The 24673-nt window shown below is 43.0% G+C and overlaps 1 protein-coding gene across 1 annotated transcript; it reads left to right on the top strand.

Moving 5' to 3' along the window:
- Window positions 1–8180: 8180 nt before the first annotated feature.
- LOC139262896 (interferon regulatory factor 1-like) lies at window positions 8181–22287 on the top strand. Its single transcript, XM_070878153.1, has 10 exons — window positions 8181–8313; window positions 9832–9930; window positions 10509–10608; window positions 11296–11472; window positions 11568–11617; window positions 11739–11871; window positions 12563–12706; window positions 14803–14849; window positions 18319–18502; window positions 21115–22287. The coding sequence occupies exons 2-10, from the start codon at window positions 9844–9846 to the stop codon at window positions 21219–21221; spliced, it is 1029 nt and encodes a 342-aa protein (XP_070734254.1). The 5' UTR covers window positions 8181–8313; window positions 9832–9843; the 3' UTR covers window positions 21222–22287.
- The last annotated feature ends 2386 nt before the right edge of the window (window positions 22288–24673 follow it).

The following is a 24673-nucleotide window of genomic DNA, read 5'->3' as shown; positions in this document are numbered from 1 at the left end:
GGGAGAAGGGGGAGAAGTGCTCACAACAGTTCACATCCACCCAGAGTGCTCAGGGAGCAATTCTCCAACCTGAACCTCAGTGAGGAACAATATGTGAGACATCTACGCTTTAGTAAGGCAGTCTTCACTGAAATCTGCCACCTACTACAGCCACAACTGCAACCTGAGAGCAGGGCAAGGACCGCATTGCCAGTGGCTGTGAAGGTACGTGGCCAATAAACATTTATGTGCCTGGCTCCTTCCAGTCTGGAGCTGGAGATATTTGCAACATCTCACAGTTTGCTGTCCACTGTTGCATAAGGGAGGTCACTGAGGCTCTCTATTCAACTAGAGCTGACTACATTTCATTCCCTCTTGCCAGATAGCAGCAGGCAGAGCGAGCACATGGCTTCTGTAGAATTGCAGGCTTCCCCATGGTGCAGGGGGCTATTGACTGCACGTACATGGCTTTGCGGGCACTGCATGCCAACTCTGCCCTGCACCGGAACTGGAAGGATTCCACTCCATAAAAGTCCAGCGAATCATGCAGGCTAATATGTCCTTACTATGCAGTACCAATGCACACGAGGCCCATACTTGAGAGATGGTCACTCTGGGAGCAGTAACCTTTATTAGCCAGCACTGAAGTGAAGAAGGTGGGTGGAGCTTCCCCTTTTTTACCTGAAAGTCCATGTTAGGAGTGTCTCCCACAAGTTCACCACCTAGTGGTCAGTGTTCTCATGGTGTACAACTTAGGTCAGTTTATACATGGGTTACAATGACAGTTGAATATATGACATCACCTCCCCCGCAAGTCTTATTGGGATCACAGGTTAAGACTCTCTGGTGGTTAACGCTCCCTTGTAGAGCGCCTAAGTTGGGGCTCCGGTTGTTGGGCGCTTGCCTGAGTGTCTGGTATTTGCGGTGCCTCAGACCTGTCCGGACTGCCCACAGTGACTGGGCTCTCGCCCACTTGGTTCCAGTGTTTGATCACCTGTGGTGGAGTGAACTCTACATCGTGTTCTTCCTCTGCTTCTTCTATGGGGTTGCTGAAACTCCTTTTTGTTTGAGCCACGTGTTTGCGGCAGATTTGTCCATTGGTAAGTTTAACTACCAGAATCCTATTCCCCTCTTTGGCAATCACAGTGCCTGCGAGCCATTTGGGCCCTGCAGCGTAGTTGAGGACAAAGACAGGGTTATTGACATCAATACATCGCGCCCTCGCATTCCCGTCATGGTAGTCACATTGTGACTGGCGCCTGCTCTCAACAATTTTTTTCATGGTGGGGTGTATAAGGGATAACCTGGTTTTGAGCGTCCTTTTCATTAGCAGTTCTGCGGGTGGAACCCCTGTGAGTGAATATGGTCGGGATCTATTGGCCAACAGGAGGCGTGATAAGCGGCTTTGTCAGGAACCCCCTTGGATTCTGAGCATCCCCTATTTGATTATCTGCACTGCTCATTCCGCCTGGCTGTTTGAGGCCGGCTTGAACGGTGCCGTTCTGGCATGGTTGATACCATTTCCTGCCATGAAGTCGTGGAATTCAATGCTTGTAAAGCACAGGCCATTGTCGCTGACCAAGACGTCCAGTAGACCATGGGCGGCGAACATTGCCCGTAGACTTTCTACCGTGGCAGAGGATGTGCTTGAATTGAGAATGTCACACTCGATCCATTTGGAGTAGGCGTCTACTACAACCAAAAACATTTCTCCCATGAAAGAACCTGCGTAGTCCACATGGATGCGTGACCATGGTTTGGCGGGCCAGGACCAGGGGCTAAGGGGGGGCTTCCCTAGGCGCATTTCCCAGCTGGGCACACGTGTTGCACCTGCGAACGCAAAGTTCCAGGTCTGCATCTATCCCTGGCCACCAAACATGTGATCTGGCAATTGCCTTCATGATGACAATGCCCGGGTGCTCTTTGTGGAGTTCTCGGATGAACACCTCTCTGCCCATCTGGGGCATGACTACTCGGTTTCCCCATAGTAGGCAATCGGCCTGAATCGAGAATTCATCCTTGCGCCTGTGGAATGGTTTAAATTCCTCAGGGCATGCCCCGTACGTGGCTGCCCAGTCCCCATTCAAGACACATTTCTTGACTAAAGACATTAGTGGGTCTCTATTTGTCCAGACTTTGATCTGATGGGCTGTCACGGGTGAGCCTTCGCTTTCAAAAGCTTCAACAGCCATGACCATCTCAGCAGCATGCTCGGTTGCCCCCTCGGTGGTGGCTAGTGGGAGCCTGCTGAGTGCATCGGTGCAGTTTTCAGTGCCTGGTCTGTGCCAAATTGTATAGTCATAGGTGACTAACGAGAGTGCCCACCTCTGTATGCGGGCCGATGCATTTGCATTTATGGTCTTGTTGTCGGCCAAAAGGGACGTCAGGGGTTTGTGATCTGTCTCCAGCTCAAATTTCCTGCCAAACAGATACTGGTGCATTTTTTTTACTGCATATACACATGCAAGTGCTTCCTTTTCTACCATCCCTAGCCCCTTTCTGCCTGGGACAGACTTCTGGAGGCATAAGCTGCCGGCTGTAACTGACCCTTGGCATTAACATGTTGCAACACACACCCAACCCCATAGGACGATGCATTGCACGTTAAAACAAGTTTCTTACACGGGTCATATAGCGTTAACAGATTGTTGGAGCATAAAAAATTGCGTGCTCGATCAAAAGTCCTTTCCTGGCTCTCCCCCCAGACCCATTCACAACCTTTGCGTAGGAGCACGTGTAGCGGCTCAATTAGCGTGCTCAATTTGGGAAGAAAGTTACCAAAATAGTTCAGGAGCCCCAGGAATGAACGCAGCTCCGTCATGTTACGGGGTCTGGGTGCTCTCTGGGTCGCTTCTGTTTTGGATGCAGTAGGTCTGATCCTGTCTGCTGCTACCCTCATCCCCAGGAATTCTACCTCTGGAGCTAAGAATCGCAGACCTACCCGGTCCAGTCTGCGTGGCACCTCCTCCAGGTTGTGGAAATGTTCTTCAGTATCGCAACCCGTGACGAGGATGTTGTCTTGAAAAACCACCATCCTTGGAATCGACTTGAGGAGACTTTCCATGTTTCGTTGAAAGATCGCGGCGGCTGAGCGAATCCCGAACGGACATCTGTTGTACTCAAACAACCCCTTGTGTGTCGTGATGGTGGTCAGCTTCTTCGACTCACTTGCCAGCTCCTGGGTCATGTAAGTTGAGGTCAGGTCCAATTTTGAAAAAAGTTTGCCACCGGATAGCGTCGCAAAGAGGTCCTCGGCTCTCGGTAGCAGGTACTGGTCTTGGAGTGACACCCAATTGATGGTGGACTTGTAATCACCACATATCCTGACCGACCCACCCGCCTTGAGCACCTGCACAATCGGACTCGCCCAGTCACTGAATTCGACTAATGAGATGATGCCTTCCCTCAGCAGGCGGTCCAATTCGCCTTCTATCTTTTCCCGTATCACGTACGGCACCGCTCTGGCCTTGTGGTATACTGGCCTGGTGTCCAGGTTTATGTGAATCACTACCTTGGTCCCCATGACAGTGCCAATGCCAGGTTGAAATAGTGAGTCAAATTTGTCCAGGACCTGTGAGCATGATATTCGCTCCACAGAAGTAATTGCATTGACATCGCCCCATTTCCAGTTCATGACAGCAAGCCAACTCCTCCCCAGCAGTGCAGGACCATCCCCGGGACAATCCAGAGTGACAACCTGATCTCCGAATCTTTGTGGGTCACGCCTATCGTGGCGCTGCCTAGCACCGGAATGATCTCCTTTGTATATGTCCATAGCTGTGCGTCAATCCGCAATAATTTTGGCCTCCTGGCCTTGGACGCCCACAACTTGTCGAATTGTTTGATATTCATCAGGGACTGGCTGGCCGCCGTGTCTAGCTCCATTGATACTGGGATGCCATTGAGGAGCACTTTCATCATTATCGGTGGCATCCTTGTGTATGAACTGTATATGTGCTCCACATGAACTCGCTGAACTTCAGCTTCCAGCGATTTCCCCCAGTGTCCATTTGGCCTTGTAGGTTTTACATCGGGCCCGTCCTCCTCGTACATCAACCTGGCTGCAGGCTTCCTGCACATACGCGCCAAGTGACCGCTGACGTTGCAGTTTCTGCAGGTATATTGCTGATACCTGCAAACTCTGGCTGTCTGTTTGCCTCCACACCTCCAACATGAGCCGTTGTTGGAAACAAAAGGTCCATTACCAGTCGATCACCTCTGACTGTCTCTGTAACTGTCCTTAAGTGCACCATTAACAGGTGTTGATGGCCCCATTACTGGCCGCATTGTTCCTTGCGATGGCATGAATCGCCGTTCAGCTAGCAATTGTCTCTGTTGAATTCCCCCTTTGGGTTCGACTACATGCTCGGGCATGTCTGATTGCCCCTGCCTGCCTGGAGAACTGTGTGCCGCGTTAACAATGTTGACTCCCTGTCCATTTGCTGCATTTAAACCAAGATTTTTGTCAAACATCATTCTTGTCTCTTCCTGCCCTGAGATAAATGTCTGGGCCATCAACGCCGCCGTTTCCAGGGTCAAGTCTTTGGTCTCAATCAGTTTCCTGAAAACCCCAGCGTGCCCGATGCCCTCAATAAAAAAGTCTCGCATGATCTCCGCTCTGCATGCATCTGGGAACTTACATAGGCTCGCCAGTCGTCGGAGGTCTGCCACAAAGTCAGGAACGCTTTGCCCTTCTCGCCGCCGGTGCGTGTAAAACCGGTGTCTCGTCATCTGCATGCTGCTCGCCGGTTTAAAGTGTTCCCTGATCAACTTACTGAGCTCTTTAAAAGTCTTGTCCGCCGGCTTCTCTGGCGCTAGAAGGTCCTTCATCAGGGAGTATGTCCTGGATCCACAAACCGTCAGGAGATGAGCCCTGCGTTTGTCGGCCGAATCCTGTCCAATGGCAGCTTCTCAATCAGTGATTTTTGGATATTTTTTGGATATGAAGGAAATCAAGGGATATGAGAATAGTGCAGGAAAATAGAGTTGAGGTAGAAGATCAGCCATGATCTCATTGAATGGCGAAGGAAGCTCGAGGGGCTGAATGGCTTACTCCTGCTCCTAATTCTTATGTTCCTATCTCAAGTTGTTTTTTTAATTCATTCATGGGATGTGGGCGTCGCTGACAAGGCCAGCATTTATTGCCCATCCCTAATTACCTTTGAGAAAGTGGGTGGTGAGCCATCTTATACAACTGAGTGGCTTGCTAGTCCATTTAAGAGGGCAGTTAAGAGTTGCTGTGGGTCTGGAGTCACATATGGGCCAGACCAGGTAAGGATGGTAGATTTCCTTCCCTGAAGGACATTAGTGAACCAGATGGGTTTTTACAACAATCTGGTTATTTCATGGCCATCATTACGGATACCAGCTTTTTATTCCAGATTTACTTAGTTGAATTTAAATTCCCTAGCTGCCATGGTAGGATTTGTACTAATGATGATCAGTCCAGACCTCTAGATTACTAGTTCAGTAACATAACCACTATGCTACCGTACTCCTTGAGCTGTGGGTGACTTTTTCATGCAAGAGAGAAGGTAGTGTGTTAGTGACAGCCTTGTTTAGGGAATAAACTTATAAAGGGTGTAAAAGCTTGTATGCAGTGCATAAGATGTGAGATGTGGGAAACTGAGGGTTGCAATAGTGGTGAATGTGTGAGTCGGATGAGAGGGAGGTGTAGTGAAGTGTGGTGCAATGCTTGTAAGAGAGCGGAGGAAAGTGAAGGAGGGGAGTATTGTGAGTAGTGAGGTTGTAGCTGCTGTAGCTAGAGTACAATTTTAGAGGTGCTGGCTGCCTTTAAGTGGTGTCAGATACATCCAATATCCCATCCCCCAAACAGACGTGCAGCCAACGAATAGTGTGGGTAGTGCTGGCTAAACACCTGAGTCATGATAACATGACAAGCAGCACAAATATTACATGCTGCTTCGGGCAACACTTCTTCTTCTTCTTAGGTGGTCCCTCGTTTCGGGGATGACTTGATTCCACACCAAAAAGGAATGAGTTCACTGGTGTTTCGATGAGAACCTGATATTCAAGGACCCGAACTACATATTGAAGGGTGGAAGATGCCTGTGCGTGGATTTTTTCAATGTGTGGTGGCCGTTGCACGCCAGCCACCACACTGGCTTGACAAAGCTAGGTCTTGGCCCAGTGGCAATGATTCACCAAGACGACTGGAGACCAGCTCTGCTGCACGGACTTAGTGCGCACACATATCTCAGTGTGGGCTGGCCCGTGCTGCCCCTGGGCCCTCGCCTCTCCTGGGCCCTAACACTAACCTGGGCCTGGATACTAACAGACACCTGTAATACTTGCCCGCCTGATCGAATCTTTGGCCTAAATTTTAACTAAATGGAGCTTTAGGTCAGTGTTTAATTGGTTTTTCAGTGAACTTTAGAAATTGTAATGCCCCTGTTGAGGCTGCAGTTCAAAAGCACACAGTGTTTTTAAATTGTTGTTCATTTGTGCGAAAGTATGATGTGTAAAGTGTGATCTCTGTAGTGTGTCTATTGCCACAGGAGTTCTGCTTGTAAAAATGAAAAGGCTACATTTGCACATACAGATGTAGCTTGTTAATATATTATTAGCAGATCTCTGTGGCGTTCTGCATGGTAAGTCAGATGATTTCCTGTTTTATAAGGACAGATATTTTACAGCATGCAATACACAGAACTTTATTCTGCTAAAGTACCGCAGTGCTCCATTAAGTGGGTATGGTAGCATAGTAGTTATGGTACTTTAAAAAAATGTGTTCACGGGATGTGGGCGTCGCAGGCAAGCCAGCATTTATTGCCCATCCCTAATTGCCCTTGAGAAGGTGGTGGTGAGCCACCTTCATGAACAGCTGTAGTCCATGTGGTGTGTTTTTCGTAGCAATTTTTTAACTGGGTGGATTGCTTGGCCAATAAGATAACCACTATGCTACCATTCCCATTACTGGACTAGTAATCCAGAGGCCTGGACTAATGATCCGGAGACATGAGTTCAAATCTCACCATGATTGTCGTAAAAACCCACCTGGTTCACTAATGTCCTTTAGGAAAGAAAAAGTGCCGTTGGTCTGGCTTATATGTGACTCCAGACACACAGCAATGACTTTTAACTGTCCTCTGAAATGGCGACTCGCCACCACCTTCTCAAGGGCAATTAGGGATGGGCAATAAATACTGGCCTTGTCGGTGATGCCCACATCCCATGAACGAATAAAAAAGAAATCAACAAAGAATATTTTTTGTTAATTAAATGTGAACTCAGATCATTCAAAATTTAACTGCTGTTTGGTGTGAGAATTTTGCACATTGTAAAGTTTGGCTCACTGTTAGTGGTGTACCCAGCATAAAACAAATTGCTTCTTTTCTTTACAGATTGTATTGAACCTCTAACAAGACGTGACCTCTGCAGCATGATATCTGTGAATACAGAAGTTAATAAAGAGCAATATAGCATTACAGGGAATCAGACCCAGAGCTCATTCCAGTCAAAGGGTCTAGATGACATCACAAAGCACAAGCCGCATGAATCAAGAGCGAGTTATTGCATTCACTGGGCCGTCCTCCTTAACTTGCTCTTTCGTATATATATACTTTTACATAACTTTAAAATTGCTATTCTGTTTTTAAATATTTTACTTTCCTTCTTTTTAGGTGTTACATTTGATGTTGTTCTTAGCTATTAAATTACATAGCTACTGTCAGTGCTCTCCATGTCTTTGATAGGTTTAGCACTCAAAAGAACATAAAAATAATTTAACATACTCTGTAAATGGTCAGATCTAAGGACTGTTGTATTTTGCAAGATTCACATTTTTGTAATGCCATTTTGTTTTCTTGTGTTTTATTTTTGATTTATAAAGCAAATGTACATAATGAATTATTTGCACTTAAACTTGACTAAATGAACCGAAAAAATAAAAATGCACCACCAGATCGGAACATAAATTGTGCATAAATAAAAATATAAAAATAAAATATCATAGAAATAAAACATTCTTTCAATAATAATGCAAGTTGTTAGATTATTTTAATGGTGTTTATCTATACTCCCTGGCATGGTGGCGTACTTCCCCCTTTCAGTGCGAAGCAATATAAACAGCATGATTTCCCCGAAATGATGAGAGCGTCAGCCTTACCAATAGTATCGACCTTAAGTAATTTGGGAGGGTTGCCAAGAGCTCTTATTGGTTCGCCGAGTCTATCATAAGAGTTGGTGGGAAATCCCGCGTCCTGTTTTGATTTTTAATATAGCTTCAAACCCCCGAGAACCACAGATCGAGCGAGGTGATCTTGCTGAACGGGTCTCCAAGAGCTGGACACTTAATCAGTCTCGCACCACCAGGTAGCTGTTTTGCTGAACTGTGCATGGATGTAACACGGGGACGCTTGGTATTGACTTGCTAATGTTGTATCGGGCGCGTTTTAGATACAAGCTTGCAACCATTTGAAATGTTAAAAGTACTGGTGCAATTTAATGAAAACCAAGTAAAAGTAAATGTTAAATTATAAATATACTAGAAATGTCATCGGAGAAATAATTTGCTTGTCAGTGCTGCAATAAAATCTGAAGTTTTAAGATAAAGTGTTCAAACAATATTTATTGTAATACACTTTCTGTACACTGGGACAATTTCGCTGATCATAACATAATACACGCGGAAGTAGTGAGGAAATAATAGCAGAGAATATTGGAACCGAGCATCGTGTTTCCAAAGTTTGCAATCATGCAATAATAACCATTAACTTAAAACAATATTTTTGGTTATCATTTAAAATGTAATTGACAGCCAGTCGCTATTTGTCCAAACGATCATATTTAAGATACAGTTCTGTAACGCGGGCTCGCAGTGCCGTGTATGTTAAATGCTGGTTCAGTAAAGACAAACATTTTGCAAAACTTAAGGCGTATGCATGCATATAAAGCATGTATTTGTTTTGTGTTTAATGTATGGGACTTTGCAGTTTGTATGCGACCGCGAGGTACACAAAATTGTGAGATTGGGTGGACATTTAAAAAAAAAGGACTATGCGTTGCGTTCGACGATAAATTCAGATATTTAATACGTTGATGATAAAAGCTGACTTCGCCGGGCAGTGCCCCTTTGCTAAGACGTGATAGCAGAGAGCGGGAGATTCGTGTCTCCGAGTTATCTTCCGACACCCACATTAACGATTCAGGAAGCACCGCCCTTTCCGTGTCCTATCGGCTCACGTTGCATGTAGTCCGCCTAGTGGCTTAATCTGTTCTGCAATGAAACAACACGTACACATTAAGTTAACCGTTTAAATATTTGAGTTGAATTCTACTATAACAACTTCTCAAAGACCGAGAGAAGCAAGTATTAGCGTGGCGAATAGTTCATATCTAAATAAATGCAAACACTGCAGAGGTGCGCCTCAACGGCGCTTTTTGTACACGTCAGGCTTGGAATATTTCGAAAATAAAGTATTAAAAAAAACGATCTCTTGAAAGCAGTAGCTCGGGCTGGGATATGCTTCCATAGCGGTACCTCAACTGAATGATAATGGTTCACTGGGAGCTTGGGTCAATGAGTCCTGGCAAGCTTTCTAACTGAAAGCATCACAGCCCCCACCTGAACCTGTTTTCATTTTGCACCCAACACATGGGGACTTTCCAACAGAGAGCTCTACATGGCAATAAGAAACAGCAGCTGTGACTAAATGTTTCCCTTCCAAGGACACTGGGCAGTTGCACTAACTCACCACAGACCCGAGATCAAACCTGGGATTTTCCTGGGAATGCATGGATCAATGCTATACCAGGTGATGTATTTATACATTGAGCCACAGTTCTTTATTGCATTGCAGATAATAGCATTCTGCTTATTTTCTCCTGCAGATCTCTAGAAATATGCCTGTGGCAAGAATGCGTATGAGACCTTGGCTGGAATTACAGATAGATACTAATACAATTCCGGGGTTGAATTGGATAAATAAGGTAAATATATATTGTTTCACTCGATGCAATATACAGTGATGTTCAGCTCTCAAGATTTAATTACATTTAACTAATCTTATTATTTCTGATATTTTTATAGTTTACTCACACATAAGTGTGTGGCGGTATTCCCTCCTCCTACTCAGCAAAGGTTACATTCCTTTGTTTGCCTTTCATTAGTTGGAAGGTGGTAAAGGAGGTTTATTTTTGCCAATACTTCTCCACAGACACTACCAGTGTTATATGTGACAGGTCAAATGGTTGAAACAGGCCAGGTGACCAAAGCATTTCATGTCACCTGGAACATATAGTAGAGTGCAGCAGAAATGAAAGTATTTCAGCATTGCATAATGTAAAGTTATCTGAACTCTCTTTGATTTTAAGTGTTGAGTGTGCTGATTCACAGGATTTGTTTACTATGCAAGTCTTTTTGGCATCACCCAGCTGGGGAACCATCACCTTTTCTGGCTGAGAAACTAGCACAATTACTGCTAGATTACTGGATTGTTGACCTTAATTTATGTGCTACTTTACTAAATGATCAAGCCAACTTTGTATGTATTCCATTGAAAATGCAGGAAAGGAAGATGTTCCAAATTCCATGGAAGCATGCTGCCCGACATGGGTGGAATCTGGAAACAGATGCCAGTCTTTTCAGAAACTGGGCTGTACATACAGGTAGAAAACATAATTCTTGTATTTACAATGGTGCAGATTGGTACTGGAAGCATATAAATAGTATTTAAGACATTTTTATGATAGTTTTGAACTACCAAATTGCTGTACGAAAAAAATAACCTGATATGATAATGTTGCTCTCCCTGCAAGTTTATTCTGCTGAGAGCACCTACAAATATCACAAGGGGGTGACCACAGCAAACATATATAAAATAAAAGACAATTCTTGGCAGTGGCCAAAATTAACCTTACAACAGAAGGTTGTATATATATTTTGTGCAATCTTATTTTAAATGGTTGAGTCACAAGGCCTGCTTTCTCATCATATTGTCTGAATCTCTTGTTTCAGCTTTGCTAGACATTTTAAATGCTACAGGTCCTATGATATAATGTCATAATCTGAGATCCTATGACCTATTATTTTAAATTTAGTACTGCTTCAGTAGGTATGTCACAACATTTTCATTTCCATATATGAAAGAACATGGTTGAATGCCAAAACTTAGGAATGGGTTCAAGACTGAAATTCAAGCCCAGGAGTTCAAATTAAAAATAGAAAATATTCAACAAGCATTCCTTTGGTTGATGATCCTGCTGTACCTCATTAGCAAATTACCAACTTTGTAAATCTAACTTGAATGCCCATGTATACCCAGTTGTCCTAAATCTCTTCCATTTTCTTTGTAGGGAGGTTCAGGCAAGGACTAGATTCACCAGAACCTAAAACATGGAAAGCCAATTTCCGCTGTGCCATGAACTCATTGCCTGATATAGAAGAAGTGAAGGATCAGAGCATTAATAAAGGCTCCAGTGCTATTCGAGTGTACAGAATGCTACCACCACTTGACAGCTCAAAGCGAAAAGGTACTTGAAAATTAAACCCCCTGTTTTTCCTTATATTTTTCAAAGGGAAACAGAAGTATAGAGTGCTTAAAATCCATTATTTTGTTTTTCCACAGAAAAGAAGTCTAGGTCATCCAAAGATTCAAAAAGCAAGAATAGGAAAAGAGTAAGTACATGGGTCAATGAAATAATTTGTATACAAGATCAGAATGTTACTTCAGCCAAATAAAACATTTTGCCACTATTTTTATTTTAACAAAAAAAATTATTTCTTTATGTCTTTGTAGGAGATCAAGTCAAAGGTCAAGCTAGAAGTGACGGAATCTGTTGCACCTACACTACCAACCGATCACACCACATACACTGCACCAGAACAATGCACTCCACAGGAAATGGTGGTTGACAGCACAGTGAATATAGGTGAGGGAGCTGAAAAAAACTGTTGTCTAGACATTTTTGCAAAACCACTAAGAAAAGTAGCATTCTTTTTGCAGTTAGCAGGCTTTTAAGAGACCCGTTTGATGCTTTACAATGCAAAGTTTATTTTAGCCCTTTAAAAATAAACTCTATTTTTATAAGATATTTTCCCCTCTTAGGCACTCAACTTCTTGTTAATTCACCCAAGTATTCCTTTGTAAGAATAGGCAGTGAGCAATGGCAGACAATTATACTGTGGCCTGTAGGGGGAAATGACTACCCTGTCCTGTCCTCAGCCAATGTTCATATATGTGACCTTTCCAGCAGGAGTCACTAGATAGAGTCCAGCAGGAGTCACTAGATAGAGATCAGGAGCACAACTCTTTTATAAATATTTTTTCTTTAACTCCAGGACATTGTGGCCAAGTACATTGAATTTCCCAGAATAGCAATAAAAAGCAGTTTGGAAAATTGTCACCCAGTACTTCAAGGTAGCACTATAACTGAATACTTTAAACACTGTATAGTGAGCTTTGTTCAGTAACCTGTGTTTCTGTGTAGAAGAAATTAGTTTTTTTTTCTCAAATTGCTCGTCGCATATAGTATCGGTCGGTGTCAGCTGATAGTATGGTGTTGAACATGCCAAGCTCTGCATTGTGCCAAACTTACTTTCTTCCCTCCCATTTTGTTACAGAGTTCGACCAATCAGAAGCTTGCTCAGCATCCGAGCAGCTGGCTGAATGGGCGATTAATGCAATTGTAGGGGAACCTGAAGATCAAGTTGTCAGCACAAGTGACCTGTACCCATTTCAGATCTCTCCCATGCCCTCTCCTGCAGGTTAGTACAAGCTGTACAAATGTAGTCAGTTTCTGAGCTTCGTAAATATTTCCTCTATTAAAAGAAAAATTAGAGCCTTTTGACAGTAAATTACTTTCCTTGTGATTCTTCTGTACATTGGAATTCTCACAATTTTTACAAAGACTCATGGGACCTTCGGACTTCTACACCCTAAGAATTTGCAATGCCCCAATTAAGCTGCAATGAAAAACCTGTGCTAGCTCCTTCTGTGCCCGATATCTAGATCTCATGCAGCTGGCTACAGCCTGAAGGCTAATGTGCCAGATTAGTAAGGTCACTTATCAGGTTTTCCCAGCCATAGGCCTTAGTGAATCCCAACAAATTCACCTACCAGGCAGTGCTAGCACAGGCCTCGTACCATAAAATCAGATTTATTTATCTGTTTAAATTAGTAGACAGGATTTTGAGTATTTCTAGAAGAATTTTCTTTGTTCAACTTAGATCTGAAACTTCTGAGGTTTTTGAGAATTTTGCTAGATATCACCATGCATAGAATAAAATGGTGACCTGGTGACATACTGGGCTGGTGGTGCTGCCGGGGATCTTTGCCTTTGGAAGATGGGATCAAAAGTCTCTTAAGTGGCAGCGCTGTAATAAATGGAATTAGCTCCCTTTCATACACAGTACAACTTTTGCTTTTTTTTTCTTTCTGTTTGCAACATGTCGCCGTAACCTAAAATGTAGACTGGTAATCAGCTCTCAGATGATTGAGATCTGCAATTCAGCATGCTGGGGAGGTCACAGGGATGGACTGTAATCCCACAACTTTATAATGCAGTGTATCATTGCTTTACTACACCATACAACCCTCTGTATAAATAGGCATAGTACAAGTGACCTGCATAAGTAGCAAGCCCTTCCGTAGTGCATTGACCTCTAAGTACAAATAAAGGCAAAGGATTTGTATAGCAACTCAAGACATCCCAAAGCATTTTGTAGTCAATGAAGTACTTTTTGAAGTGTGGCCACCAGGACAACTCCCCTACTGTTCTTCAAATAATGCCATGAGATATTTTGCATCCAGCTGGGAGAGCTTGGTTTTCCAGTAGCTGGCACCTCTGACAGTGCAGCACTCCCTCAGTACTGCACTGAAGTGTCAGTCTGGATTACATGCTCAACTCTCTGGAGTGGTGCCTGACCCCATAACCTCCTGACTCAGAGCGAGAGTGCTACCACTGAGACGAGGCTGACACCTTTTATTACAGAATAAACAATATTTAAGTGATAAAAAACAAACACAGCTTCAAAGTATGTAACTGTCATCTCCCCAGACAGCCAGTTATATTCTATGTTTTATGTTATAATTATTGTTAAGCAGCAAAATAATGCAAAGCAAAATCTCAATCAGCTTCTAAAAATTCATAGATCCCAACATTCTCATCACATCTCTGCCAGTGGCAAGCTGTTTAATTTGTTAGCAGATACTGTTTATAAATATAAAAAGTGGATGAAAAAGAAATAATAAAATGCGTATGTCAGATTTGGTTTTATATACTGTTACAGGATCCAAAATTTGCCAGCAGTGTTTGCATAGGTAAATGAGAAATCTGATAAACGAGGCCAAGTCTTTTGTAATGCTATGGAAATATTTTAATGCAACAGTGCTGCTGTTCACATCCTCTACCAGCAATGTAGCGCCACCACCACATTTTACTATACTTCAAAAATAGTCTATCACTCCCCGCCGTGTAGCTTATTTAAGCTCTTGCAGCATCACAATTATATAAATATTAAGATGTCTTTTAATGTAAGGTCAGTATTAAGAAGTCACAATGAATTGAATTGAAGTCCAAAAAAACAAGTTACCCATTTATCACATTTAATTTGGCATTTATTTTTCTGTTTTAAATCAGTCCAGTAATAAAGGGAAGCAAATAGCTAACTTCAATGCAATCAGATCTTTAAAGCAGGTTTAAATAACTTCTGTACAGGAGAATGGGATAGTGTATTTGCTTGTGGAGAATGTATTTGTCCTGATGGGGGAGAAAAGGGGAAAGCATTTCTCTGTAGCATGATTTGGGTGTCTGGTGAACGCATTGGTTTATACTGAATTTGCTTTGTTTTGTTTTTCACAGCAGCCAGTGCAGCAGATAGCTTCCTGACAACAGATGAAGTTGCTGAGGTTAGTAGATGTAGCTGACTGTGCTGAGGGAATTATATATTGTGTATATGGGAAAGGCAATGTGATTTGATCTCTTTTGCCACCGTAGAATTTATTAACAAAAATTGAATTGAAACTTACCTTGATTAGTCAGCATTACTGAGTGGGTGACTTTCTTTTTCTGGATACTTTAAGGATATATCTATTCTGGTCTTCCAGTGTCCTTGGGTTACACACCCACCCATAGCTGAGAGATGAGGCCTGGCGGTGGGGGGGGGGGGGGGGGTGGGTGCGGTGATTGAAGGCCTCATTGGGGACTCCCCGATCGTGGGGGTGGGTTAGGTAGGGAACCTGGATCCAGGAGGTAAGTATAATGGCACTTACGTCCTGGATCCAGCAGTCCTCACCTTGCTGTAACTGCCAGGTTTTAAGAAATGTGTAAAACCCAACCATCTGCAGTTAAAAATAAAATGTAGGTGGAAAAAAGAGGTTTCCAGCTTCATTATAATATTTGAATTGTTTTCCTTCCTCCTGAGAGCGGGTTGGCTGCCCGCCCCTGTGCATAGAAACATAGAAAATAGGTGCAGGAGTAGGCCATTCGGCCCTTCGAGCCTGCATCGCCATTCAATAAGATCATGGCTGATCATTCCCTCAGTACCCCTTTCCTGCTTTCTCTCCATACCCCTTGATCCCCTTAGCCGTAAGGGCCATATCTAACTCGCTCTTGAATATATCCAATGAACTGGCATCAACAACTCTCTGCGGCAGGGAATTCCACAGGTTAACAACTCTCTGAGTGAAGAAGTTTTTCCTCATCTCAGCCCTAAATGGCCTACCCCTTATCCTAATACTATGTCCCCTGGTTCTGGACTTCCCCAACATCGGGAACATTCTTCCCGCATCTAACCTGTCCAGTCCCATCAGAATCTTATATGTTTCTATGAGATCCCCTCTCATCCTTCTAAACTCCAGTGAATAAAGGCCCAGTTGAGCCAGTCTCTCCTCATATGGCAGTCCAGCCATCCCTGGAATCAGTCTGGTGAACCTTTGCTGCACTCCCTCAATAGCAACAACGTCCTTTTTCAGATTAGGAGACCATAACTGAACACAATATTCCAGGTGAGGCCTCACTAAGGCCCTGAACAACTGCAGTAAGACCTCCCTGCTCCTATACTCAAATCCCCTAGCTATGAAGGCCAACATACCATTTACCTTCTTCACCGCCTGCTGTACCTGCATGCTAACTTTTAATGACTGATGAACCATGACACCCAGGTTACGTTGCACCTCCCCTTTTCCTAATCTGCCGCCATTCACATAATATTCTGCCTTCGTGTTTTTGCCCTCAAAATGGATAACCTCACATTTATCCACATTATTCTGCATCTGCCATCATTTTCCCACTCACCTAACCTAACCTGCAGCCTCTTAGCGTCCCCCTCACAGCTCACACCAACACCCAGTTTACTGTCATCTGCAAACTTGGAGATATTACACTCAATTCCTTCATCTAAATCGTTAATGTATATTGTAAAGAGCTGGGGTCCCAGCACTGAGCCCTGCGGCACTCCACTAGTCACTGCCAGCCATTCTGAAAAGGACCCGTTTATCCCGACTCTGCTTCTTGTCTGCCAACCAGTTCTCTATCCATGTCAGTACATTACTCCCAATACTTTGACTTTGCACACCAATCTCTTGTGCGGGTCCTTGTCAAAAGCCTTTTGAAAGTCCAAATACACCACATCCATTGGTTCTCCCTTGTCCCCTCTGCTGGTTACATCCTCAAAAAATTCCATAAGATTCGTCAAGCATTATTTCCTTTTCATAAATCCATGCTGAATTGGACCGATCCTGTCACTGCTTTCCAAATGCGCTGCTATTTCATCCTTAATGATTGATTCCAACATTTTCCCCACTACTGATGTCAGGCTAACTGGTCTATAATTACCTGTTTTCTCTCTCCCTCCTTTTTTAAAAAGTGGTGTTACATTAGTTACCCTCCAGTCCATAGGAATTGATCCAGAGTCGATAGACTGTTGGAAAATGATCATCAATGCATCCACTATTTCTAGGGCCACTTCCTTAAGTACTCTGGGATGCAGACTATCAGGCCCCGGGGATTTATTGGCCTTCAATCCCATCAATTTCCCTAACACAATTTCCTGCCTAATAAGGATATCCTTCAGTTCCTCCTTCTCACTAGACCCACTGTCCCCTAATACATTCGGAAGGTTATTTGTGTCTTCCTTCGTGAAGACAGAACCAAGTATTTGTTCAGTTGGTCTGCCATTTCTTTGTTCCCCATTATAAATTCACCTGAATCCGACTGCAAGGCTTCCTGTCCCGCCACCGTTAAAATCGGAAGTGGGTGGGTTGAAAGCGGGTTCTGGTCAGGAATTTAACTACCCTCATGCTCCAAACCCACCTGTTTTTTAATGTTAAAATTCCCCCCTAGTTGTTCAGAGTTCACAGCACAAAACTGCACATAGTTCAGGACCTGCTTGAAATAGACACTGATCAGGAGCTATGGGGACAAATTGAAGGTTAGCATTGGAAGAGTGGAGAGTGTAAACTGGGATGTAGGGCTAAAGGAGATTAAAGAGATAAAGTGTGATGAGGTCCTGGAGAGATACATAAGTGGGTATGAGGTTTTTGAAATCAATGTGGGTCCCAGTACAAGTCAAGAGGACAGAGATGATTGGTGAGCAGGACTTATCATGGGGCAGGATCTGGGTGTCTGGGTTTTGGATGAGTAGGAGTTTATACAGAGAGGAGCTTGGAAAGGCCGGCAAGGAAGTAATTGGAATACTTGAACATGGAGATCACAAAAGTGTGTGTGAGTGAGGTAAGAACAAAAGTAGCCCATGCCACGGAGTTGGGAATCGGCATTTTTGGTGATGAATAGGAAATTGGGTTTGAAGCTCTACTTGGGGTCAAACAGGACACCAAGCTGGTGCACTATCAGATTTATTCGGATCGAGCAAGGGTGGAATCGGAGGCAAGGATGCGGTCACTCCACAATGTCGTGAGGGTAGACAGTGTGGAAAATGGAAATGTCAAACTGGTATTGTAGGAGATGCACTTGTGAGGTTGTGGTTAAGCACACTATTGGAGAAGAATTCTGGGAGAATGCTTGTGTCATGATTGGTCACCAAGCACACTTTGTTACAGCAGTGCCATGCTTCAAGAAAACATTTTAGTGCAAAGTCCTGCTAGTTAGTGATACAGCTTTTACTTGCTGCCTGGTAGAAGGAAGGATCAGTTGTCATAAATCTCAAAACACAGTCATTGGAAGCCATTGTGCCACGGAATCATTTTCAATCATGTATTTTAGTTCTTGGGAATCATTTTGCAATAATTACCAATGAAACCATGTGTTATATTCACTTTGGAATCTTCGCTCCAAGCATTTTTGACTTGAGTTAGAATTGTGTTACTAGCAAACATTGCTGCTTCTGGTACTTATTTTAACGCTGTCATTTTTCTTCAGATCGCAAATGAAATAATCCAAGAACCCAGTCAATGGGAGCATAGTAACATTGAAGGGAGAGGTTACCTCAGCAACGTAATGGGAACAATGCCACTAACTTCCATCGATAGTGAATCTAAGTCCAGTGAACAAGGAACAATCTCACATATGACATTCCAGGATGGCAGTTGGCCAGATTCAGCAGGTATAATCATTTTACATTTTTAATGTCCTGCTCATAATCAGCACTATTTTGGTGAGGAGAATCCCTGAGCTAAATATGGTTTGCTTTCCATACTAACAACGGACTCATTGGCCCTGATATTTACAGGGAGGTGGGGAGGGAGTGGATAGCATGTTTGGCCGGGGGGGGGGGGTTCCCAGGAACGCGGAGGTCCTTTAACGGCTGGATCTCATTATCGTTTTTTTAAAACTCTGTTTCACGCCTGGCAGCTGGCCAGATTGACAGGTTGGCCAGCTACGGGGCAGGAAAGCCGGTGATAGAAGGCCGCAGCCAGTCCCTGGCAACGAGGAAAGATTAAGATTTGGTGGGGGTGGTGGGTTCGGACTGGCAATCAGGAGAGAAGGGGGACTGGGAGAGATCATGGGGCAAAAGGGAGGGGTAGGGGACTGGCAATCGGGAGGGAAGGGGGACAGCTTCGGAATTGTGGGTTTGGGGGGAGGAGGGGGAGAGGTGGCCAATTGCGGCAGAAGATTTGCTTGAGGGGGTTGGGGGGTGCATTCATGCTCCTCCTGGCCCACAAGCAGTGCTCTAAAAAGCACTTACCTACTTGATCCGGCTGCTCCCACTTTTGCTGCCGGGTTTTCCTAGCCCTGGAAAATCCAGTTGGCCAGCAGTAAATTTAAATCAGGCTCCCAACTGCACTGCCTGCTTTAATTATTATAATCGGGTGACGCAGCTCTCAAGAGCAGGATACAGACGCGTCTCGCAATCCGCCACTGTAAAAATGGTGGCATGCACGTCAACGGCGGGTTGGGGTCGGGCTATGCAATTTAAAATTTTTAATCCCCGATCCTCTCCCACAAGCCGCTGGGGTGGGGGAAGGGGGTTAGAATACCTCCATTGATTATAGAATTAAATCTCCCCTCAGCCTCCTCTATTCCAAAGAAATCAACCCCAGCCTATCCAACCTTTTCTCATAGCTAAAATTCTCCAGTCCTGGCAACATCCTCGTAAATCTCCTCTGTACCCTCTCTAGTGCTAATCCAGGGCACTTCACTGGTGCCAATACCCTGTTAAAGTTGTGGTAGCATAGTCAAAATGGTTGCCAGTTTATTACATGATTGGACCCGAGAGACAGTGTAACTGATAGAATCTCAGCCTTTCTACAAAAAGCAGCTTCTCTACCTGCACTGAAAAAGCAGTATTGTTTGTGTGTTGTATATAGATGTCTGTGGCTGAATACCTGTGTTTACCGGAATATTTATTTCCTGGTTCCATTCCATTCGCCCACACATTCTTCACCTTTACCTCACAAAGCCTACAGGTTTTAAAAAATTTTCTTGTGAAGTGGAACCTGATTGGTCAACAAATATAATAAAACTTCAATAAAAATAATTCAACATTTTATACTGATTAACTTTTCAAACTAATACAATAAAAGAGTATTCAAAGATCATGCTTTACATTTATTTGTTGATAACATGGGAAGAGACATTTTAGATGGCATTTCCCTCTCATTCATGTGTAAAGGAGGAAGATTCTTCCCACAAATTAGAAATCCCTCTGCCAGTTCAAGAAGACTTTAGGGCTATATCCATTGTCACCAATCATGATGCGACTAGAATTATACTTCAGAGCAGGTTGAATATTACACAAAATGTTTGCTTCTTGCTTGCTTTAGCCTGCAGTTTTAAAGCATAAAATTCAAGAGGAAGGGAGGATTGAGAGATGCCAGTAAGAGTACATATATCGGGGCCTAAATTCAGGGTCTCAAAGAGACCAGTTAATGCCCGTTTGCAACAGCTGTTTCTAAAAATCGAATGGCCGCCACTTTGGAGTCAACAGTCCAACCCGACCGAAATTCAGGTCGGGAATTTTTCGGCCTGGATCCCATCCTGCCCGAGTGGTTGCACCGCCAATGAAAACAATAAAAAAGAAATAAAAATTCTTACCCATCGATTTTCACCTAAATCCCTCGATCCCCCACCACACGGTGCCCCCGGCAGGTTTTTCTGCCGGTGCACCATGTCCGCACTGAATGCAGCCCGGCAGCGCGGCCGTCCGTAAAGGGGATGGTCCACTGCCGCGGCCGCAATGGAGACATTTTTGCCGGCTGATTTGCTGACCGGCCAGTAAAATATTGCCCCCGATTTCAGCTGGGCTGCTGGCCTGGCCGAAACCCTCCCTGGTGGCCCAGTGGCCAAATTCAAAAAAATGATAGAATCTCTCCCCTTTAACGGAGGGGAGAGAGCATGTTGACATGCACGCGCTGTGACGTCATCACGACTCCACTGCTGATTGACAGCGATGGGAGGCCCTGAATGACCCATTTTCAGCCAATCAGCCTGGCTTTGAATCTAAGGCCCGCCCCATTATGATCCATTTCCTGATGGACTTTGAAAAATTTTCAAAATCCTGAAAATGGATCGACTTACCGTACCAGGAGTTCCCACGGTCATCATCATAGGCAGTTCCTCGAAATCGAATCAAAAACTCATAGGTGCATCCGCTTTCTGGTCCATCATTTCGGCCCCATCATTTTGTACAATGTTTAGAATGAATTGCGTATATTATACTGAGAAATTAGATACATTCCAAGTCTCATGAGTGGTCCTCTTAATTTTCCTTTGCAGGCGAGTTTGAATTCAGGTTTCATACAGACTTCAGAGCGGGATTAGACCTTGTGAGCTGGCTCGAATCAGCAAACTGGCCAACTGGAAATCTCATCAGTTGCACTTGAATTAAAACTGTGATGCAATAGAGCGGGATGCACTATGTACATAGACCCCGCCCCCCCTTCTCTTGTATTTTGTTACTATCTAGACTTCGACTGTTGTCACATCAGCCATATCTGCATTTCTCCATCTGCTACCATTAGAACTTATACAGAATGGACTTTTGAAGACAAAAGCTTGTAGCACTGTTTTGAAAGATGACTTGTTTGGCTCATGCTTGAAGAATGCAAAGAACGTCTACCACACAGGGAAGCCAATTTCAGTGAGATCATGGAATGCTGTTTTGTGATTGAGCACCATTTTTAACTGTTTGCTGCTATAGGAAGTCAAGTGCTTTTAATTATTCATCTAATTATGTCACCCTCAGCTTTCTTAACCAAAAGGACTTTTTAACACACACACACATAAAAAAACTGAAGATGAGGGAGTTGTAAGCTGAAGATAGTTCAGAAACAAGTTGGGCATTGTCAGCAAGCCTCAAGCTTGTATGCAGTGTGGTATTTCGTGGCAAAAAATTAAAAAAATACACAAAACCAATCTTTTGTTTAACTGTACATATGTATTAAAATATAAAAGTTTTTGCAATCTTAAACAGACTCATTTTTCTGAAATCATGAAAAGGAAACTACTAAAAACACTGAATAAAAAAGCAGCATCACTGTGTATATTAATTGCTATTACAACTGTTTATTCATTGTAACAAAAATGTACGTTACCTCCCAACACCACATGGCTAACGATATGCAACAATATTTGCCAAAAAAGCTTTAGCTAACACTGGAACTTAGTTGTATTAGAAGTTATGCTGCAGTGTCCATGTTGTCAGGTATAGGTGACTCACCGATGATCTTTGTAGCATGATGCAGATGGTGGTGCCCAAAGATGTAATTTGAGGTTTTTTTCTCTGTCTTCAGAAATAGATACGTTGAATGTTTATAAATAACATTTACTTGTGTGTTCTGTTTAAAATTTCTAGTTGTGGATATATTTTACAATTTGTACATTATTAAATCATTCTGTTGTGCAATTAGTACTTAAAGTATACTTTTGATACATATTAAAATTTGATACATAACAAAAGTGTTGATCATAGATTACATAAACTAGGTTTATATTCCCTGGAATATAAAAGTTTAAGGGGTGATTTGAGTGATGCATTTAGGATTGTGAAAGGAATTGATAGAGTAGAAAGAAACTAGTTCTGCTCGTGGGGGAATCTATCACAAAGGGACATAACCTTAAAATCAGAGCCAGGCCATTCAGGAGAGAAGTTAGGAAAAACTTCTTCATGCAAAGGGTGGTAGAAATGCTGCACTATATTCCACAAAAAAAGCAGTAGATGCTAGCTCAATTAATGGATTTAGAGTTAAGGCGGGTGATACAGATCAGCCGTGATTTCATTGAATAGTAGAACATGCTCAAGGAGCTGAATGGCCTACTCCTGTTCCTATGTTAAAATTAAATAATTATGAATCATTAACTTGCATAATAGTTAATATTTTACATTTATTTCTAATCTTGTACAGATCCGAGATGGGCTTGGCTCCACATCAAGAAGTTCTGGTGAAAATACTAATGAACAAATGGATAATGCCTGTTTTTCTCTAATTAACAACTCTAAACTAATCACAGGAAAAGAAAGTGTGATTTCTGAGAATGCAATTTTAGAAGATTGCTAATTATGTAGAAAAACAGGAATTCTTGTGCTTTTCATTTCACCCTTTGTCTTTTGAACAATAGGGTGACTTGCCAGATCTTTCTGCCAATGCTGTCAAAAACTTATGCACATTGGCTGCTGTCCATCCAAACTTCCACACCTGGAGAAGTAGCCCCTTTCTGTTCAATGCTTCCCACAGGTGTGAGGCTGAATTTGGGAAATCCCTATGTAAGCGATCAGCAGTGATAATATTTCTAATGACTGGGGGGATTCTGGTGTCCTTTAAGTCTCCTTCATGTAAACTTGAATTTCATTTGAACAGAAATGAGAAACTCTTTCTCTCTCCCCACCCACCCCCTCCATGTCACATTGAATTGTCACATTTTTCCGAATGTAGCTTTTGAAAGATTACAAATGTTAATTTTCTCACTTGCACATCACACAACATTCCTGTCTGAGAGGGCAGATTCAAACTAAATCTAGCTTTCACTTTAACCTATTGCTTTAGTCAAGTGTCAGAAAGGCCCAGGGTCACACTGTCTAATCTCTGACTAGCTAAAGCAATGATCTCCACTTGATGCTTCTCTAATGACACTTAAGAGAAAGATGATTTTGCCATTTGGAGATTAAAACTTTTCATATGAAAGAAAGATTCATATGCTATGTTATCAGTTTGCTAATGGGCTTATTTTCAAAACACATTGTGAGGTGTTAGATCTCTTAATTTCCAATGAAATATGAACTCCGGTTGTAGTTTTAATGTAATTTTATTCTGGCAGCAGCAACAAGCTCTTGGCTTTAAGCCAGGCCTTTGTCCTTCTAAGACCACATGGCCAAAATGGCTGTACTTATACCTGGTTCAATTTACAGAAAAGAACTCGCCTTCTTTGACCTTATTGGCTCATTTGATAGTCAACCTTTAATTGGCTCGCTACCCAAGGTCCTAAAATGTCAAGTTTGATTGATGACTTAATGCAATGTGGTCTGTGTTTTTTCAAAACTACAGCCAGGCTGCAGAGCTTGAATTCTCTATCAATCCCCCCTTTGATTCTTTCACAAACTGAATCATAAAACATCAGGCATCACTGGTTAAACATTCTAAAAAATAATTTCATACATGTTAATAGAGTTTCCTTCTAAAATTTGTTGATGTGTTTCGTCACATGTCCGGACTAGTAGCTTCCACACAAATTTACACCAACCCGAGTTCCATCGTGGCCACAATGGAAGTCTGGTTTTAGGTTAATTAACCTTATTCCAATTTAATCCAAATCAATATCTTAATTCAACTAGTAAACAACCTTCCCTTAAGCATAACATACCCCTGTGCCACGTACAGACGGTCTGCTGGGACCTGCAAGGTGTCTCACCTGTGGGACAGCAGCTACAGCCGCCTGGTCGCAACAACATTTAATCAACATAACGAACAATATAAAAGTAAAATAATTACAACAAATAGAATTAAACCTTCCACCAATTAAGTTCCTATTGAACCTAGCCATTCAGTGGCTCCGCTCCACAAAGTGAATGATGGGGGTTCCTTAAGTTTTTCTACCTCCTTTTGGATATGCTCCGCTAAGTGGGTAATTTCTTCGGAGCTATCTGGAATATATGTGCAACACTCAGTTCCGAGTAGGGCGCAAGTACCTCCCTTTTCAGCCAGGATGTAATCAAGGGCCAGTCTATTCTGTTGGGCTACTGTGCAGATTGCTACCATTTCTGCATTGATTTTAACTAGGGCCTCTGAGGTATCAGTGGCTACCCGTTCCACAACGGATGCCATGTTAATGGATTCCCCTG

This window comes from Pristiophorus japonicus, chromosome 4, assembly GCF_044704955.1.
Source record: "Pristiophorus japonicus isolate sPriJap1 chromosome 4, sPriJap1.hap1, whole genome shotgun sequence".
NCBI lineage: Eukaryota > Metazoa > Chordata > Chondrichthyes > Pristiophoridae > Pristiophorus > Pristiophorus japonicus.
This window is presented reverse-complemented; position numbering and strand designations above follow the sequence as displayed.

Excerpts from the sequence above, each read along its gene's own strand:
- LOC139262896 (XM_070878153.1), top strand. The coding sequence starts at position 9,844 with ATGCCTGTGGCAAGAATGCGTATGAGACCTTGGCTGGAATTACAGATA. Across the intron at positions 11,872-12,562 it reads TGACAGCACAGTGAATATAG|AGTTCGACCAATCAGAAGCT; the intron begins GTGAGGGAGCTG and ends ATTTTGTTACAG. Across the intron at positions 12,707-14,802 it reads TCCCATGCCCTCTCCTGCAG|CAGCCAGTGCAGCAGATAGC; the intron begins GTTAGTACAAGC and ends TGTTTTTCACAG.